Below are 20667 nucleotides of genomic sequence, written 5' to 3'. Positions count from 1 at the left end.
GCTTGACGCTTTCAATCCTACTGTAGTTATGGAACGACAGGCTGTAAATTTACGTTAAATCCGAGTGTCATTTGGGAACGACATGACCATTTTGAAATTTAAAGTACCAACCAAAAATGAATTTTGCATACTCTTTAATTTGAAAAAGTAATTTTGAGTGCTTTTTGTGAATTATCTACTTGCAAACCTACTCCAAGAATGCCTTTCAGTCAATGTAGAAAGAAAACTAAAGATGTATCATTTTCATTTATAACATTCAAGCATTATTACTTTCCACGAAATAAAGAATTGCTTGCAAGCATTTTAGTCGCATGTTTCTGCACAAAACCCGGCATTTTCTAGTAAATTGCTATATTTTTTTTTCATTTCTGAAAGTTTCAGCTGTTTAGAGTAAAATTTCAGCCTTAAAAACTTAGGAAGAAATGATTTTTTAAAATAACTTTTATTTTCTGTAGGACACAGGACTTCGTTAATTTAAATACCCCTAAGATCGAAAGTGCTTATCATCCATCTTTCTTAACCTAATGGACAAAATCATTGGATGTTGAGCTGATAGATTATTTTTCTCTGTAGATTGAACATCAACGTAAGAAGCTTCTGATTGGCCAACTCTAATCAACTATACGTCATTGTAGTAAAGAGTTCTGAAACAATATTCATTTAAAATTGCATTTAAATAAATAATTCCTAGTTTTAAAGAATTGTCTTATTATTTTATTATTATTGAAATTTGTGACTATATCTGTTTGATTTTTCTTCTTTGAAATCATGAAGAGTTGAAATTGTGGAAGAAGAAAGTTGTGCAACGACTTTGGTAGTCAACACTCGTTGTGTGCATACGCAATATTGCCACCTCAGCTATTTTCACACCATATTTAGTTAGAAAAATATGGTTTAATTATTGTCTATAATTTTAGCCAATTATTCATCCGTAATTGCAAATTTCTAGTCATTCGTTCTTAGCAGTACTTAAAAATCTTTCAATCACTTCTTTTTTTTTTAAATGTAAGTTAAAACGAAATATGGATTGGAATTTTTCTATTTCTTGTGCTTGTAGGAGCATTATCACACCACAGTATATAGTATAGGTTCCATTTTACTTGTATCATTTTCGCCAAGGCATCAGTCATTGTTAACCCTTAACTACTCTTTTGGCATCTCACAGACCCCCAATTTTCATGTTTATCTTCAAATTTAAAGTTAGTAATTTATGATCCTGGTTTCGTATAACCTCATAGTTTGGCCTGCCCTATCATTGTATTCATCATCATCATAGGTATTCTGCCATTATTGGCAGGTCACTTGCCCCAGCTGAGAAGCTTCCATGTTCCACGATGTTCCGCTAACCTCTTCGCCTTGACGTACGATTTTTCTGTTTTGATATCGTTCGTCAACTGTATTCTCTTTCGCCCTTTCCCTTTCTTTCCTACCAACATACTCTCCTACCGACATACTAGTCGTCCCTCATGATACAATTCCTACTTAGCGAATGTCCCAACCAGTTTCTCTTCCTCTTCTTAATAATATCTAAAATATTCTTTCCTGATCCACCATTTCTAATATCCTCTCATTCGCTTTCCGTTAGACCCAGCTAATTCTCTCCATTCTTCTCCACAACCACATTTCCAAAGTTTCCAGACTTTTTCATCATTTTTGCATTGTTTTAATGGAAACAAAAGTAAGTACTCTGACGTTTTGCAATACAAGTTACTTGGGATCTGGTATACCAAAACGTACTATAAATTTTACTTTTTTTTTCTTGAACGTCGAGAATATTAAACGTGATTTATACAATATATAATATATTTATCGCTCTTGCAATTATAAATTTGGTGTTTTATACATAGAACTCTTAAAACGACACAACAGATACTAGTGGCCTTAGAGAACGCGTTACCTTCTTCGGCTAGAACATCTTTAAACACCAATGAAACTACATTTTTTTAAACTAAATACATGTAACTTTACAAATATATGTAGGAATGTGTATGATATTGCGACTCCGTTGAAAATACCAAAACAAGAACTAAAGATCAAAGACATTACTCAACATTGGATATTTTTGAAAAAAGTGCAAAAAATTCAATATTCGTGAAATAAAGAATTGGAATTTGTCAGATCCCACCGTAGTGTAAGTTTTTTCCACCAGAATAGTTGAGGATTAGGTAGTGTTATATGATTTGTGTTAGTGTGTGTGGTTTTGCCTTGAGTTCTACTTCTACTGGTGTGCTATAATAACACCAATAATAATAACACCAAAATATATAGTATTGCTACAAGAATTGGAAACAAAGGAAAAAACTTAAGGAAGTTTAGTATTTCTCTTGAAAGACGGATAAACACAATTTAAATATTTTAAATGTGAACGATAAAAGTGTTTGGTTTCGGAATACTAGGGTAGTTTGTCCTCTAAAGTTCTGAAGTGTTTTGCTTGCTTTCCTTCTTTAATTCTATTGGCTATAAGTTTAGATACGTATGTTCAGATATTTTCAGCTTGATTTTGTTAGTCATAGCTACTTTTTCAAGGCATCTATTGGCAACACTGTTCATACGCCTTTATGGAGGTATAAAACGAATGAGCGGAAGTGAATCGCCATTTTGTTCTAGTGTGCTGCATCGAAGATTGTTATTCAAGATGAGGACACTGACAGCTAGCAGAGAACGGAGCTCAAGAAACCCAAAAATTCTTCAATCCGATCAGCCTAGGTAAGCTTTTTGTTAATTAAGGCGATAAAATTTAGTAAAATGCCTAAAATGTACGTAAATTTTAGCTACTTTGCGATTTCCGTTCTTCATTTGTTTCCTTTTTATTTTTGGTTGTATTAATATACTTTTAAGCTTTTAATATTATGGTTCTTGCATCGTGAAAGAAATATTCCGTTGATTTAGATATTCTATAGGTATTCTGCCTTTGTTTATCTGAGTGATAACCTTTGTGTGTGTATAGTACGGCGTTCAATTATCTTCCGACATGGCACTTTGAGTGTTCAGAATTTTTAGTGTTGATCTAGCGTCGTTAGGCGACTGTGGAATTCTAAGAATTAAGTAAGAAGCGCCTATCTCATGCCCAGAGAGACAAAACACTGTTGATAGAGCCAAAGTGTTTATGCACCACCCGTATCACATATGAATTCGTTCATGTTAAAAGGGCTTCAGTCACCAATATGGCGAAATGGCGAAAAAAAAATCGGATTTTTGTTCCAATGGGGTACACATGTTTCTATGCACAAAGAACTTCGGTTTCATTTGTCGAACATTTTATAAACAGATGTTAACTTTGATTATTCTATGCAGCATGGGCTTGAATCAGGACTGAAGTCCTTTCTGCATAAGATTTATATTTGCTGTAGATGTTAGAGGCAATAATTATTGTTTTCGTTCCATTCGATTGGTAGACCTGCAACATCTGGAACCTGGCAAAAAAAAAAAAAAAAAAAAAAAAAAAACGTCTTAACACAGTTTTGTGCTAAAGAAGCGAGGAGAAAATAATAATTAAATAAAATTACATGCATACAGAACTTCGGCCACAATTTACATGCAAGAAGGGCTTCAGTCCATATCGCAAATTATTTTCTTTTTTTCTTTTTCTTTTCTCTTTTTTTTGCCATGGGAATGAGCATAAAAATGCTTTTCTTATACAGCATTCGATTAATGTAATTTTTATCTACACAAAAAAAATGGTTTATTTTGATTTTAAGTTTCAAAACAGATATGTTTTTCTTACTTGACTAAGTTTGTTTGACTGAAGCCATTTCACATGAACTGCTCCATATATGAACACTGGCTTCAGTTGATTGTGAGTTGTAACAGTGCGTGGTCAATATAAAATAACATAGAACATTCTAGTTTCTACATTGATAGATTTTTTTTTTGTCCTTGTCTTCAATTTAGCCACATAGTCCATGGTTCAATTTTCGGCGGGAAAACATTTAAAATGGTGCTTCGGGTTTTATGTTAAACTCTAGGCCCATTTGTCATATAACTTTGATGCTAAAAACGAACGCTGAACAAACACTATAATTAAAATATTAATAACGATAGATCACGCACTAGGCTAAAAACGCACGCACTAGGTACTAGATCAGCGGGAAAGATTAGTAATACTTTCTGTTTATAAGTGTAAGCAAAAATATTATTTTTATTCTTGTGTTAAGTTTTAAGCAAAGTTATTTGTGCCCATGGGGGGTTCGTCAGGTCCTGTCCCCTCCAGAATTTCGTAACTCGACTAACATTTGTAGACCTACTTAACAGAACTATACGTGTTTAATAAAGAAATTACTAATATAAGTAAAATATTTGATTTTACGCCTCATCTGTACTCTTTGTTTTCTTAAAAATCTATAATTTTGTTCCATCATTTTTTCTGAGAATAGGTGGGCAGTATTGGCCGGGTTCAGTGGTAAATAGATGTATTGGATCCCCCCTAAAATTACTTTGGACTCCTCCGGCAAACATTTCTGGGTGCCAGCGCATGATTTATTCCATATACCAGTAACTAGTGAATCACTAATGTTTACATTCTTTTTGTTTGTCTGATTTGTAGTATTCATTCATTAAACAGAGTTAGCTTGAGATACCAGACAGTGAAAGCAATTAGGACAAATTCGTTTTTCCACTTAAAACAAAGTACAAATAAAATACATTTTAAATTCAGCAGATAACTGAGTACAGCAAACTATAATATTTCTGGGGCGCGGTGGCTCAATGGTAAAGCGTGTGGACAGCAAATGCCAGTGGGATGTGTCTAGGTTCCCCCGTTCTCTCCCACATTCCCTTTCCACCAATTCTTTCATAGTAATGCTGTATACTTCCACTAATCTTCGTCACATTAGCGTATATGGTACAAACCTTGTCATGTTAAAAATTTAATTTTACTTCAATTCAGCACTTCTCTTTCCTTGTTTCTTCGAGAGCATAATACGGCCTACCCAAGAGGAAAAGGAATGGCGGAAACTTCATGACGAGGAACTGCGTAATTTATACCGATTATCAAACATTGTTAGGGTCATCAAGTCTAGGTGGCTCAGGTGAACAGGTCATGTACCCACGATGGAAGAAAGTACGAAAGCTTTCAAAGTTTTAACTGGAAATCCAATCGGAAAAGGACAGATGAAAGGACAATATTAAGATGGATCTTCCATAAATAGGAATACAAAGTAGAAACTGGATCCAATTGGCTAAGGACAGAAATTAATGGTGAGAATTTCCTAGTGCGACATTAACCCTCCGCGTTCCATAGGCCATAGAGATAGAGAGAGTAACATATTTTTAAAGAAACATTTTTGAGAGCAAATAATACTCTCTCCAGGATTACAACCTCTAATAGACTGTAGTTGGACAGATAACCTTTGGTACGGCATTTTTCACCGGATGTTGCTACTTCTTAATTCACATACTTTCCAACTCGCCATATTGATGGGTTCTGTTAACCTCACGAGGAATCGGGGAGCATTATGGGTTAATGTTCTTTTTCGTGTTCGTGTTCTTTTTCATCACTGAGCTATATGAGGCGTGGGGTGCACAGTTTAAAGTGTAATCCAAGGCGCTTTAAACTCTCTCTTTCTCCATAATTCATTCAATAATCTCCCACCAGAAATCGAACCAGGGATCCCATGCTCTAATGAGGGCAACGAAGAGCACTTTGTGGAATGAAAGTAATTACAGGAAACAGAAGAATCCTCAAAATAATTCACAAATACTATGTTGTCTATCTCATAAGATAGCATCACGTGGAATCGAACTGTGACAGTTTAGATCCAAAGGTGAGACTTTATCACTGAGCCCTACTCAGTTCAGTACATTTATACATTTCCATCGTCGTAGTTAAATGGGCAATGAGGTAAAGCTAATGATAATGAAAACTTCAGTGCCCTCTCCAGAAATACTCTGGAATTTGAAGTTGTTTCCAAGCCACCGATAGTTGTATTCTCTAACACACATACTTCTAACAGTGACACATGTACTATTAACACCGATACACATACTTCTGAGAGTAAAGCGATATTTTTAACAGTAGCACACATACATATAACATTTACACACATACTTCTAACAGTAACCCATTTACTTCTAACATTAACAATACATGCTGCAAAGAGTAACGATCATATTACCACCAGTAACAGTAATTTTTTAACAGTAGCGCGCATATTACTAACAGTAACGAATATATTGTCAACATTAGCTCACCTAGGGATGCGCACGAGACAAGATTTATGGCTGTCTCGTCTCGAAAATGTGTTGTAAAAGTGATGTCTCGACTCGAAAAATGTATATCTCTCTATTGGAAGAGCCGTGTCTCGACACGAATTTTGTCAGGAAAATCCCGTCTCGACTCATCTCGTGCGCATCCCTAATACTTCTCAAACTAATACACACACTTCTAACAGTTACGCGCATATTGCTAACAGTAACATATATACTTCTAACAGTAAGGCAAATATTACTCACAGTAACACACATACTTCTAACAGTAACTCACCCACCCATCCCAAAGTGACACACATACTTGTTACAGTGACACACGCACTACTAACAATAACGTATATATTTATAATAGTAACACACATATTTGTATTAACAAACAAAACTTTTCTATTGTAGAACACAGAACAGTATTATATGAAAAAGGGTGTAAATACGCTGGTATCATGCTTTACAATAAACTTCCGAAAGAAATAAAAACTCAGGACTCTGTTGCTAAATTTAAAAAAGAACTATAGAAATATTTATTACAACATTGCTTTTACTCGGTAGAGGAATACATGAACTGCTAAGTGAATAGAAATGTTACATGATGTACAGTAAATCAATGTCATTACTCGCTTTTAGCATTAGATATTTGTTGGAGATTTCTAAATACACTGCAAGCAATAATTGCTAAATTTATTTTTAACAATGATGTCATGTAAAATGTACAGCGTAATAAGATGTAAGAAGTAAGGCTTAATTATTAACCTAGTGTGTGTAATTTTCACTATTATTGTTTCTTTTACTTTTGTATTCATATATAAATGACGTGTCCACTTCATATGCATTATATTACAGTGTTAAATGTATGAAAAAAGGACGAAATAAATACAATACAACATACTTCTTACGGTAACACACATACGTACTTCTAAGAGTGAAACATATACTTCTAACACTGACACACATACATTTAACAGTGACACACATACTTCTTACAGTAATACACACACTACTAACAGAAGTAACACATATACTTCTTACATTGACGTCATTATTACTAATAGTAACACATAATTATAACAGTAGTAATCGTACTCCTGAAGTAACGCTCATACTTCTAACAGTAACACAGATAATTCTAACAGTAAAGCAAAACTAAAATACACATACTTCATACAGTGACACATACTACTAAAAGTGACAAACGTACATCTAACATACTTTTGACAAAAATTTACATATTAGCTACAATAAAACACATACTTTTTAAGCACACGCACACACAAACAGTTCTTACAGTGACATACATACTACTAACAATAACACACGTACTTCCAACAGTAACACACATACTTCTATCAGTGACATTAATACCTCAAACAGTGACACACATATAAGTTTCTGTGGCACATATACTTTTACCAGTAAAACACATACATCTAACAGTGATACGCATACTTCCAATAGTAGCATACAAATTTCTAACAGTGCTGTACATACTTCTAACAGTAAAAAACATCCTTGTAACAGTAAAGGAAAATTACTAACACTAATACACACACTTCTAAAAGTAACCCACATACCTTTAACAGTGACACACATACTTGGAACAGTAACATACATATTTCTAACAGTGATAAACATACTACTACACTGACACACATATTCTAACAGTGACACATACAGTGTTTCTTCCAGAAATGTTTTTGGGGCACTGCCCTCCGGAGCTCTGAGAGTTCCCCCAGAGGAGACCAAAATACTACATTTATATTACAATAATGATTAGAATAGTATCAGCATTGCACCCCCGGAATACCAAGTGTGCCCCCCGGAACATTTTTTCTGAAATAGCTACTGGACACATACTTCTAAAAGTGAAACATATACATCTAACAGTTACACACATACCTTTAACACTGACAAACATACTTCTATAAGTGACAATCAAATCTCTAATAGTAAAAAACATACTACTAACAGTGATAGTCTTACTTCTAAGAGTAACATACCTACTTCTAGCAGTGACATAACAATACTAACCGTGACACACATCTAACTGTAGCACACATACTCCTAGCATTTGCACACGTACTTGTACCAGTAACACACATAGTTCTTAAAGTGACACACATACTACTAATTTTGGCACACATATTTATAACAGTAATACACATACTTCTAGCGGTAATGCCCATATTACTATCAGTAATACACATACTTCTAGCAGTGCGATATTTACTTCTAACAGAGACACACGTACTTTTGAGAGTAAAGCAATACTTCTAACAGCAACACATATACATATAACAGAGACACGCACATACTTGTAACACAAACACACATAATTCTAACAGTAACACAAATATATATATCAGCGACACAAACTTTTTACAGTAAACCCATATTACTAACAGTATCACACATACTTCTAACAGTAACGAACATACTACAAACTGTAACACATCAGTGACACACATACTACTAACAGTAACACACATACCTCTAACAGTAAAAAGGGGGCCGCGGTGGCTCAGTGGTAGAGCGTTCACCTCTGGTGCTAGGGGTCTCGGGTTCAAACCCTGCTCCCGCCAAGTGAACTTTGTGGTGGACAAACACCGTGTGCGTGGGTTTTCTCGGGGTTCTCGGATAACTGTACAATCTTATATACATCTGAAACTGTAACAATAAATTTATGGTTTTGCTCAGCAAATAACTAGTGTGTATTTAATTATATACAAAGCAAAGCTTCTACTTATGGAAAATATCACAATTATGTTTTAGAAGTTAAACATTTTAACATCGATCTCAATGTTTTAATTGCTTATTATTTTTTGATAATAGAAGATGAGAAATATTTATTTTGTTTCAATTAAGCTAAAAATCTTGTGGATGCTGGAGCCCCAGAGCACCCACGTACTCGACGCGCCTGTACAGAGGGGAAAGAATATACCGTATTTCTTCGAATGTAAGGCGTACCTTTTTGTCATCTTTTAGACGTCCAAAATTTAGATGCGCCTTGGATTCGATGGCCCCTTATATTCGAAGAAATACGGTATATTTTTTTCATGAAACCACTAAAGGGAAAAAATACACGTTCAATCCTGTTCAAAAGGTGTATTGGTACGTGTTGAATCCTCTCTGCTGTGCAACGTTTTCTCTTCAGGCGAACTACTGGCGATCGACTAGATAAAGAGTCTTGAAGTCCACCATGAAGAAAAGAAGAAAGAAAACGATATACTTATTTCAGGGATAGGACAAAATAAAATAGTTTATTTATTTACTCTTTTTAATTAACAGTTTGAAAACCTACAACTCTTCTCAATGTTCATTTTCTAATTTCATATAAGAATAACTGGAATGTTAATTTTCATATATCGTAAGAAGAAAGAAAGAAAAATATACACTATATCACACATTTCATAAAGATAACGAAATAAAATCGCCTATTTATCTACGCCTTAGTGTTGAGTGTTTCAAAATTGTTCAGAATATTTCCTCTAGTTCACTTAGAAAAAGAAGGAGACATATAATTACACATATTAAACAAAAAGAACAAAATAAAATATTTCAGTCTATCATGGCGTTTCCAAGTGCTTAGGATGTCTTTTTTTATTATTTTTATTTTTATTTATTTATTTATTTATTTCGCTCGTGAACACTTTATATCTTCAAACTAATATTAGTCAGGAACAAAACAATCTTCAATAAACATAAAAATTTATTATAATTTTAGCTTAACATTAGCCTACAGCTTAACATGAAATCCGAACCTTAAGCTCCCACTGAGTTTCGAATCCGGGTCTTTCGCACCGAAGGTGCATATCCTAACCATTCTACTTTACATGTTTGCTCTACTAACGTGGCAACATTACAAACCAATCTCAACTTCAACCAGCAAGATGGAGCAGCAGTTAACGATTCAGCCAAACACTAAGTATTGCTACATAATGGATTATTTATTTATTTATATATACTTCTGGTGATTGCGGCAGCTATGACCTTAAGCCCTTCACATATGAAGGATGATATCCCTCAGCCATCATACATTCCCGGAGAGGGAAAAGAAACGAAACGGCTTGCATCTGTATGTTAGATAGCATCCCGGCATTTGCCTGGTGTGAATGAGGAAACTCCAAGAAAAACCTTACTGAAAAATTCGCTCAAGTTCTCCCAGGAACACACATTGGATGAAATATTTTGTTTCGCAACGATTTGAATCAACAGATTTGTTGTAGTGTTTTATATCAGATCTGATACTTGATTATTTAATAGAAGATGAAGATGTCTTGAGACATTCTTCATCTTAAATGTTGTAAATTAAAAAGTCCTGTGGGCAGCACTACGAAATCTTCCTTCTTAGCCCTGTTAAATAAGGTTTTTTTCTACTACCACCTTCGAGACAGCATGATTCCTCCTTCACCTAATCTTTCTTATAAAGAATTTGTAGTCCGAACTTTCCCTTTGACAAACAAAAAGAATAATGAAACAAGTTGACTTAAACGCTTGAAACAGTATTGGTGAAAATTTCACGAGCGGCAATTACGCCATAGATGACAAAGATATTTAACCTATACACAATTACGATAGTATGAGATGCTACAACTATGATCTTTTAATTTAAATGGATCACGAGTAAACGCAACACCATAATATTGAAAACTCACACAGATGTTATTTACCTTTGTGTGTGTTACTGTGTGCAGAAATTAGTGTTGCCGATGAAACGAGACAAAACGACCGCGTCCAATAGAAATAGGTAATCCTTTTTGGAAACGAAATTGAATTTTTACGATACTTTTAGGAAACGAGAGAATCCGAAATCTCATTTCGTGAGCAAGACTAGCATAAATCACGAAGTTTAAGCCGTGACCGGTGGGAAATCCGTCGTAACTATATAGTTAGCGCACTCCACCATGCCGTACACGTCGTCAACACCTAATGGCCCATTTGCCGGTAAATGTCGATCGTCGATATAGCGACGGGTCGAAGGACTGCCGAGGGTTTCGTCGAATCGAAAGATATATCTAGTGTCGGGGTGTTGAACTTACCACCGCATAGCAGTGAGGACTTCATTTTGCTCCGCGCTCCTTCGATTCCTCGCAGAGAATCGCGAAGGTTCCAACACGAACTATCGCAGTCATGTGCATCCGGTTATTATTATATATTATTTTTTTCCTGTCGAATTGTTCCTAAAGTGAGCTCCAGGGGTCAAGAGTAACCCCTGCCTCTACATCATGAAGTGAAAAATCTTGAGATGAGTGCGTGTAATAATATGAATTTAGATGGCAACTGTCACCCATCATTTGAAAGTGAATATCGGAGAACCATGAAATAAAGTAAATAGACGCGTGTCATTTTGTTATAAAATTACAAGGCGTGTACATTTTATCTTATCCCAAACGGTTATCGTCGAATATACACGGTTAAAGGAGCACTCTGATTAGCCAAATTATAAAGACACCAACGATTTATCCCTCTACAAGCGACGTTTTCTCCATCGCCTCCGTGGCCAAGTCGGAAGAGCACTCGCCTAGTAAACATAAGGTTGGTGGTTCATGCCCATCGCGGGGTACTTTTCTTGACTTTTTAAAAGTATTTTTCAGAGTCACATTAATGTAAACAAATTACGCATATAGGCGGTTTAACAGATTTTGAGGAAGTAATTTTGTGGTTTATTGGCGTTTCGTCACTAGTGGGCCGCTGGTGGTATAATGTTCAAAACGGAAATGGGACCACCGCGGATCATCGCTGCGGGGCAGCCAATTTTTGGCAAGATGTCGCTAGTTGCCTATCGGTGGTCGAACGACGCTTACGGCATGGGGTCATTTCAGACAAGGGGGAGACCCGGGATCGATTTCCGGTAGGAACTTATCTGGTTCGAATCCTACGTTAATATTTGGTATACATCTTAAATACCCTTGGCGCTGAATGGGAGACTCAACTCCAAATCAGGTCACCAACCAACCAATTGATGTCGTAATCGGGAGCGCAATTTTCCTGTCATAATTGGGATATGGTGGCTCAATGATATTGCACTCGCCTCTGGTTTTAAGATTATAGGTTTGATTCCAGGCTATGACATGTAAGTGTGTGTTGGACATCATTGTGTTCGTTGGTTTCTAAGAGTTCGATATTTCCTTCCACACAATTCCACAGTTTATTTCACCATTCATTTTCTTCACTCATCAGCCGTTTCCATTAGCCTTCATAACATAATCCTGTGTTGTTAAAAATTCCATTTCATTTCATAGAATTAGATCATTAACAGTCTTGCATTTCCAAAATCACTTTTCACTGTTTACACCTCAATTAACTTGTGAGTAAATCATGAGTATGTCGGTATCTAAATTAATTATAATAAGAACTCTGGCGCTTCAAGTAAACTTCTATGCATGAATTATTTATCTTTCTCCTCAATAACAAATGCAGGTATTGCTTTTTCTTTTCCTCTTTGTCTGAAAGCACTAAGCTTACTATCAAAAGGAACATGGTTTTTCAGCAGACACTAAATTTGTTTGAGAGTCGCCCGCTTACAAACTTCACGTGAAAGCAGAAAGCAACAGGTCTCCCGAAGAAGGTAACTCAGGTGAATAGAGTTGGGAATATTTTCCCGCTTCTGATGTAGCTTGCACGGCTGACTTAATTCTTTCGCGAGTGTACATGGTGATTCGATTGAAACAGCTAATAAGTTTATCTTCGCTGCCAATTAAGTTTTTAATCTGCTGAAATATATTTTATGTATTATAGCTGAATCTACTATAATACATAAAAAATATACACTTTTATTTAGTATCTATTGTTGTTTAATGTTTCCTAATAATGATGCGTGTACTTATAGTAAGCATCCCATTTAACGCGTTAGAATAAATCTTATGAGAATGAGGTGTGACAAGGTATGGTTATCAAGACGATATAACAGGTCCTATAACATTTTCCTCGACCTTATTACAAACCTATGGTGGTGTTATTTTTGGTACATTATACAGCACTAAACTTCTATTTTGTTTTTTTCACAGTTTTTTTTAACACTTTATGTATGAATGCTGAAAGAGATCTTAAGTTAATAATCATCTGCCTTGATCTAGTGAAATGGATGAGAATTGCATGACGAAAGAAACCCTGGAAAGAAAAGAACGTTTAAGAAAATGAATGGTCTCCGAAGAAGTCCACAGACATGGTTCTATCCAGGGCCAATATCAAATGATATGTAAACCATATGTGTAGAGTTTATGTATCACTGTAATATAATATTAAAATCACAGTAAGTTTGACAGTGGTTCATTGTAATTTTACTAAAATCTTTATACAGTATACTTATGAAGTCTATTTGAAAGCTATAATCTTCAGAGTAAAAACTAATTGCTTGTTTAGCTTTATCGATTTTTTCCTAAATGTAAATTGCATTTCTCTTCCATTTATTCCTAAATATGTTCTCATTTGGATTAAACATGACATGCGGCAGCATATAAACTCTGGTGGGGTATCTCAGACCCCAAGTAGCTCATATTACAAATAGTTAGAGTACTTGTTTTTGTTTATATATTAACAATGATAGTTCAGGTCAAACTAAGAGGATAGACAAGAATTGAGTGCCATCTATTAACTACTTTTTAAATTTAGAGAGAATCAAATGACGACGGGGGTCTATGAAACCCCTCCATATAGTTAAGTATTAACAATGAATGATGCGTTGGCGCTGTAGTTACATACATTATGCCTTGATGTTATAGTTTTTGTACTATGAATAACGGAACGAAATGTCTAGTTTAACGTCCAACGCGCGACTATGCCCTTTAGGCTAAAGGAGACAGATGGCCGATGATTTTGAGTGGTTGTGAAATATTTGGCGAAAAGGAATGTAGGACGAAATAAGAGAACCTCGGGAAAACACACACAGACGATGTTGTTCACCGCAAATTCACATGGCCGAAAAACAGGTACTCTTCGCAACGTTTTTTAAAGCTGCTTTTTTCATAAGAGATATGTGAGGGTATTTCGTAAACTATTTAAAGTAAATTTCTTTTTCTACTTTAAAGAAATGCACTGGAAAACGTTTTCCATTTATATTTTGTCTTGCTCAGTCTAGAAAATCCTTTAACTTACTAAGCAATAATTCTATTACTATGATTAATAAAACATCATACATTTTGATAATTTGCTATTTCTAATAATAAACTAAGTTAAGAAGTAGATTCAATATTGTATTAATCATGTGGTTCGGATTCCACGTTAATCAGTAGGTCCACGTCTCATATAGCCTCGCTGCTGAACGGGACGTTAAACTCAAAATCAACTCAACTCAACTCAATATTGTATTAAGTAAAAAGGGCTTCTTACAGTTTGTGACGTTCTCTGTAGATGAATTGGAAAAGGAAGCTCAGTAGTAGATCGCTTATCTCTGGTATATGGGGTCCTTGGTTCGATCTCCAACCAAGTAAATTTGTGGTGAACAACATCGTATCCGTGGGTTTTCTCGAGGTACTCCCGTTTCCTTCCACATTTTCATCCCACCAATTCTTTCATCATCTTGAGCTCCCTTGTGGCTAAGCGGTTAGCGTACGGGCCTTTGGCGTGGGCAGGCACGTAGCCAGGATTTCGTAATAGGGGGGGTCCGAGACATGAAATACTGTGGTTATCACACCAGAGTTCGATTATTCTAAACTATTTTACTGGTAGCATATATTGGTTCGTTTAGTCAGGATTTCGTGATAGGGGGGGGGGGAAGTTTGATATGAAATATTGTGGTTATCACACCAGGGGCTTGATCAATTTAAACTATTTTACTAGCAACTTATATTGGTTTGTTAAGACTTTAAAATTAGGACATATTAGCAAGTGCGCTGATTTCTCTGTAAATTTCGGGGGGTCCATTCAGATTTAGAAGGCATATATGAGGATTTTAAGACAAATTGCATTCAAATATGCCAATATATTGTAGGCCCTATATTTATAAATACAACAAGGGGGCCCACATGACCCTTGGGGGGCCGGCCCCTCAGGATCGGTGCCCATGCATGTTAGTAAGTATTTTAGTAACAAACTGTGAAGAAATCTCGAATAAAAGAATAAAAGAATTTATAAAAATATGTTTTTAAAAAATTACAATATCTACGTTCCTTCTTCTGTTCATCCAAATATGACAATTTTCCTTTCACTATGATCTCAACTATTTAAAAAAAGTACGTATCCAATAATGTTTTGTAAAATGTTTTATATCTGCGTTCCTTTCTCTGTTGAATCAAATGTTAACAGGACTTGCTTTCCACATAACTTTTTTTTTTGTTTTTATTATTCCGTCAATTACTGTCTGTTCCAAATGACAAGTTAAAGGAGCAGTAGAAAACCGTTTCTGAAATAACATGTTTGATAGTACAGGGAAGCGATGATAAAAATTTATTTTTATTTTAGCTTTACTTTTATCTTTATTTTTAACGCTGATTTTTCCTATTTCTTGTTTCTTTTTGTTTCGTCCTTCCTTAATTTTTTTATTTCTGGTCTCGAAGGGGGGGGGTCCGGACCCCCCGGACCCACCCCTTGGCTACGTGCCTGGCGTGGGAGACCAGGGTTTAATTCCCTGCGAGAAGAGCTCATGTGGTTCGAATTCCACGTTAATCAATAGATCCACGTCTCATGTAGCCTCGCTGCTGAAAGGGACGCTAAACTAAAAAATCTACTCAACTCTTCCATCATCATTCACTTGCCTTAACACTTTCAATCCAACTGTAGTTACGGAAAACGACAAGCTGTAAATTTACGTTAAATCCGAGTGTCATTTGGGAACGACACGACCATTTTGAAATTTAAAGTATCAACCAAAAATAAATTTTGTATACTCTTTTATTTGAGAAAGTAATTTTGAGGGCTTTTTGTGAATTATCTACTTGCAAACCTGATCCAAGAATGTCTTTCAGTCATTGTAGAAAGAAAACTAAAGATGTATCATTGTCATTTACAACATTCAAGCATTATTACTTTGCACGAAATAAAGTATTGCTTGCATCATTATATTCGCATCATTATATTGCACAAAATCCGGCATTTTCTAGTAAATTGGTACATTTTTCTTTCATTTCTGGAAGTTTCAGCCGTTTAGAGGAGAGTTTCAGCCTTAAAAACTTAGGGAGAAATTACTTTTTAAAATAACTTTTATTTTCTGCACGACACAGGACTTCGTTAATTGAAATACCCCTAAGATCGAAAGTACTTATCATCCATCTTTCTTAGCCTAATGGACAAAATCATTGGATGTTGAACTGATAGATAATTTTTGTCTGTAGATAAAACATCAACGTAAGAGGCTTCTGATTGGTCAACTCTAATCAACTATACGCCATTGTAGCAAAGAGTTCCGAAACAATATTCATTTAAAATTGTATTTAAATAAATAATTCCTATTTTTAAAGAATTATCTTATTATTATTGAAATTTGTGACTATATCTGCTTGACTTTTCTTCTTTGAAATCATAAAGAGCTGAAGCTGTGGAAGAATTAAGTTGTGCAACGACTTTGGTAGTCAACACTCGCTGCGTTCATATGCAATATTGCCAACTCAGCCATTTTCACACCATATTTAGTTAGAAAAATATGATTTAATTATTGTCTATAATTTTAGCCAATTATTCATCCGTAATTGCAAATTTCTAGTAATTCGTTCGTAGCAGTACTTAAAAATCTCTTTTAATCTACTCCTTCTTTTTTTTTAAAAAAAAAAAGGAATGTAAGTTAAAACGAAATATGGCTTGGAATGTTTCTACTTCTTGTGCTTGCAGCAGCATTATCACACCACAGTATATAGTGTAGATTCCATTTTACTTGTATCATTTTCACTAAAGCATCATTCATTGTTAACCCTTAACTACTCTTTTGGCATCTCACAAACCACAGTTTTCATGTGTTTAACTCCAAATTTAAAGTTAGTAATTTATGGTCCTGGTTTCGTATAACCTCATAGTTTGGCCTGACCTATCATTGTATTCATCATTATCATGGGTATTCTGCCATTATTGGCAGGTCACTTCCCGCAGCTGAGAAGCTTCCATGTTCCACGATCTTCCTCTAACCTCATCGTCTTCACGCACAATTTTTCTGTTTTGATATCGTTCGTCAATTATAGTATTCTTCGCCCTTTCCCTCTCTTTCCTGCCACTATACTCTCTAGTCGTCCCTTATGATACAGTTCCTACTTAGCCAATGTCCCAACCAGTTTCTCTTCCTCTTCTTAATAATATTTCAAATGGTCTTTCCTGATCCACCATTTCTAAAATTTTCTCAATCGCTTTCCGTTAGACCCAGCTAATTCTCTCCATTCTTCTGCACACCCACATTTCCAATGTTTCCAGCCTTTTTTAAAATCATTTTTGCATTGTTTTAATGGAAACAAAAGTAAGTACTCTGACGTTTTGCAATATGAGTTACTTGGGATCTGGTATACCCAAACATAGTGTAAACTTTACTTTTTTTTCTTGAACGTCAAGAATAGTAAACGTGATTTATATATAATTTATTTTTAGCTCTTGCAATTATAAATTTGGTGTTTTATACATAGAACTCACAAAACGACACAACAGATGCTACTGGTCTTGGAGAAGGTTTTACCTCCTGTGGCTAGAACATCTTTAAACACCAACGAAATTACATTTTTAAAAAACTACATACATGTAGCTTTACAAATATATGTAGGAATGTGTATATGATATTGCGACTCCGTTGAAAATACCAAAACAAGAACTAAAGATCAAAGACATTACTCGGCATTGCATTTTTTTTTTAAAAAAAGTGAAGAAAGTTCAATATTCGTGAAAGAAAGAATTGAAATTCGTCAGATCCCACCGGAGTGTAAGTTTTTTTTCACCGGAATAGTTGAGGATTAATTAGTGTTGATATGATTTGTGTCAGTGTATGTGGTTTTGCCTTGAGCTCTGTACTTCTACTGGTGTGCTATAATAACACCAATAATAATAACACCAAAATATACCTAGTATTGCTACAAAGAATATGTAACGAAGGAAAAAACTTAAGAAAGTTTAGTATTTTCCTTGAAAGACGCATAAACACAATTTAAATATTTCAAATGTGAACGATAAAAGTGTTTGGTTTCGGATAAAAGTGATTGGCTATAAGTTTAGGTATGTTCAGATATTTTCAGCTTGATTTTGTACATCATAGCTACTTTTTCAAAGCATCTGTTGGCAACACTGTTCATACGCCTTTAAGGAGGTATAAAACGAATGAGCGGAAGTGAATCGCAATTTTGTGTTAGTGTGCTGCGTCGAAGATTGTTATGCAAGATGAGTACGCTGACAGCTAGCAGAGGACGGAGCTCAAGAAACCCCAAAATTCTTCAATCCGATCAGTCTAGGTAAGTTTTTTGTTAATTAAGGCGATAAAATTTAGGAAAATACCTAAAATGTACGTAAATTTTAGCTACTTTGCGATTTGCGTTTTTCATTTGTTTCCTGTTTTATTTTTGGTTGTATTAACATACTTTTAAGCTTTTAATATTATGGTTCTTTCATCGTAAAAGAAATATTTCGTTGATTTAGATATTCTAAAGGTATTCTGCCTTTGTTTATCTGAGTGATAACCTTTGTCTGCGTATAGTACGGCATTCAATTATCTTCCGACATTACACTTTGAGTATTCAGAATTTTTACTGTTGATCTAGCGTCGTTAGGTGAATGTGGAATTCTAAGAATTAAGTAAGAGGCACCTATCTCATGCCCAGAGAGACCGTACACTGTTGATAGAGCCAAAGTGTTTATGCACACCCGTATCACATATGAATTCGTTCATGTTAAAAGGGCTTCAGTCACCAATATGGCGAAATGGCGAAAAAAAAAACCATCGGATTTTTGTTCCAATGGGATACACATGTTTATATGCATAAAGAACTTCGGTTTCATTGGTCGAACATTTTATAAACAAATGTCAACATTGATTATTCTAGGCAGCATGGGCTTGAATCAGTGACTGAAGTCCTTTCTGCATGAGATTTATATTTGCTCTAGATGTTAGTGGCAATAGTTATTGATTTCGTTTCATTCGATTGGTAGACCTGCAACGTCTGGAACCTGGCAAAAAACGTGTCTTAATACAGTTTTGTGTTAAAGAAACGAGGAAAAAATAATAACTAAATAAAATTACATATATACAGAACTTCGCCTATAATTTACATGCAAGAAGGGCTTCAGTCCATATCGTAAATCATTTCCTTTTTTTTTTTTTTTTGCCATGGGAATGAGCATAAAAATTATTTTCTTATACAGCATTCGATTAATGTAATTTTTATCTACACGAGAAAAAAATGTTTATTTTGAAAAAATGAAAATGAAATGAAATCTGAGTTTTACGTCCCAGGTTTATGCCGGTTAGGCTAAAGGAGACGGTGATGAAGAATAATGAACGAAACGGTGGAATGAAGAAAGTGGGAGGAAACGGGTGAACCCCGAGGAAACCCACGAACACTGTGTTTGTCCACTACAAAGTTCACTTGGCGGGGGCTGGGATCGAACCCGGGACCCCAAGCACCAGAGGTGAACGCTCTACCACTGAGCCACCGCGGCCCCCTGTTTATTTTGATTTTAAGTTTCAAAACTGATATGATTTTTCTTACTTGACTAAGTTTATTTGACTGAAGCCGTTTCGCATGAACTGCTCCATCAGTGGCGTATTTAGGGGGGCTTCCGGGCTTAAGCCCCCCCCCCTGAAATCTTACTTACTATAGTAAAGTATATGAAATCTCTTGCAGAATTTTCACATTTTCAGGCAAAGCTCCCCCCGAAAGTTAGTAAAGCCCCTCCCGAAACAAAATCGTAAATACGCCACTGTGCTTCATATATGCCCACTGGCTTCAGCTGATTGTGAGGTGTAACAGTGCATGGTTAATCTAAAATAACAGAACATACTAGTTTCTACATTGAGAGTTTTTTTTTTTTTTTTTGGTCCTTCTCTTCAATTTAGCCACATAGTCCATGGTTCAATTTTCGGTGGAAAAACATTTAAAATAATGGTTCGGGTTTTATGTTAAACTATAGGCCCACTCCTCATATAACTTTGATGCTAAAAACGCACGCTGAACAAACAAAATAATCAAAATATTAATCACGATAGATCACGTGTCTAAAAATGCACGCACTAGCTACTAGATCAGCGGAGAAGGTTAGTAATACTTTCTGTTTATAAGTGTGAGCAAAAAATATGATTTTTATTCTTGTGTTAAGTTTTAAGCAAAGGAATTAGTGTTCAGTGTGCCAGGAAGGGGCGGCCCCACGGGAGGTTCATCAGGTCCTGTCCCCTCCAGAATTTCGTAACTCAACTAACATTTGTAGACCTCCTTAACAGAACTATACGTGTTTAATAAAGAAATGATTAATATAAGCTAAATATTTGATTTTAGGCCTCATATGTACTCTTTCTTTTCTTATAAATCTATAATTTTGTTCTATCGTTTTTTTCCTGAGAGAATAGGTGGGCAG

At 35.2% G+C, this 20667-nt stretch overlaps 1 protein-coding gene across 2 annotated transcripts in view; it reads left to right on the top strand.

Moving 5' to 3' along the window:
• The first annotated feature begins 2609 nt into the window (after window positions 1-2609).
• LOC145664840 (uncharacterized) overlaps window positions 2610-20667 on the top strand; it is a 53494-nt gene continuing 35436 nt past the window's right edge. The window contains exon 1 of one of the 2 annotated variants that reach the window (XM_081731849.1): window positions 2610-2706. In XM_081731849.1, the coding sequence (XP_081587975.1) occupies window positions 2636-2706 (71 nt within the window). In that variant the 5' untranslated portion in view covers window positions 2610-2635. Of the gene's footprint in view, window positions 2707-18443; window positions 18552-20667 lie in introns of those variants that run through there. The other variant, XM_081731848.1, reaches the window with a different exon arrangement.

This window comes from Thermobia domestica, chromosome 11, assembly GCF_964235325.1.
Source record: "Thermobia domestica chromosome 11, izTheDome1.hap1.1, whole genome shotgun sequence".
NCBI lineage: Eukaryota > Metazoa > Arthropoda > Insecta > Zygentoma > Lepismatidae > Thermobia > Thermobia domestica.
Note: the sequence above shows the minus strand (reverse complement) of the source record. Positions and strands in the feature narration are given on the sequence as shown.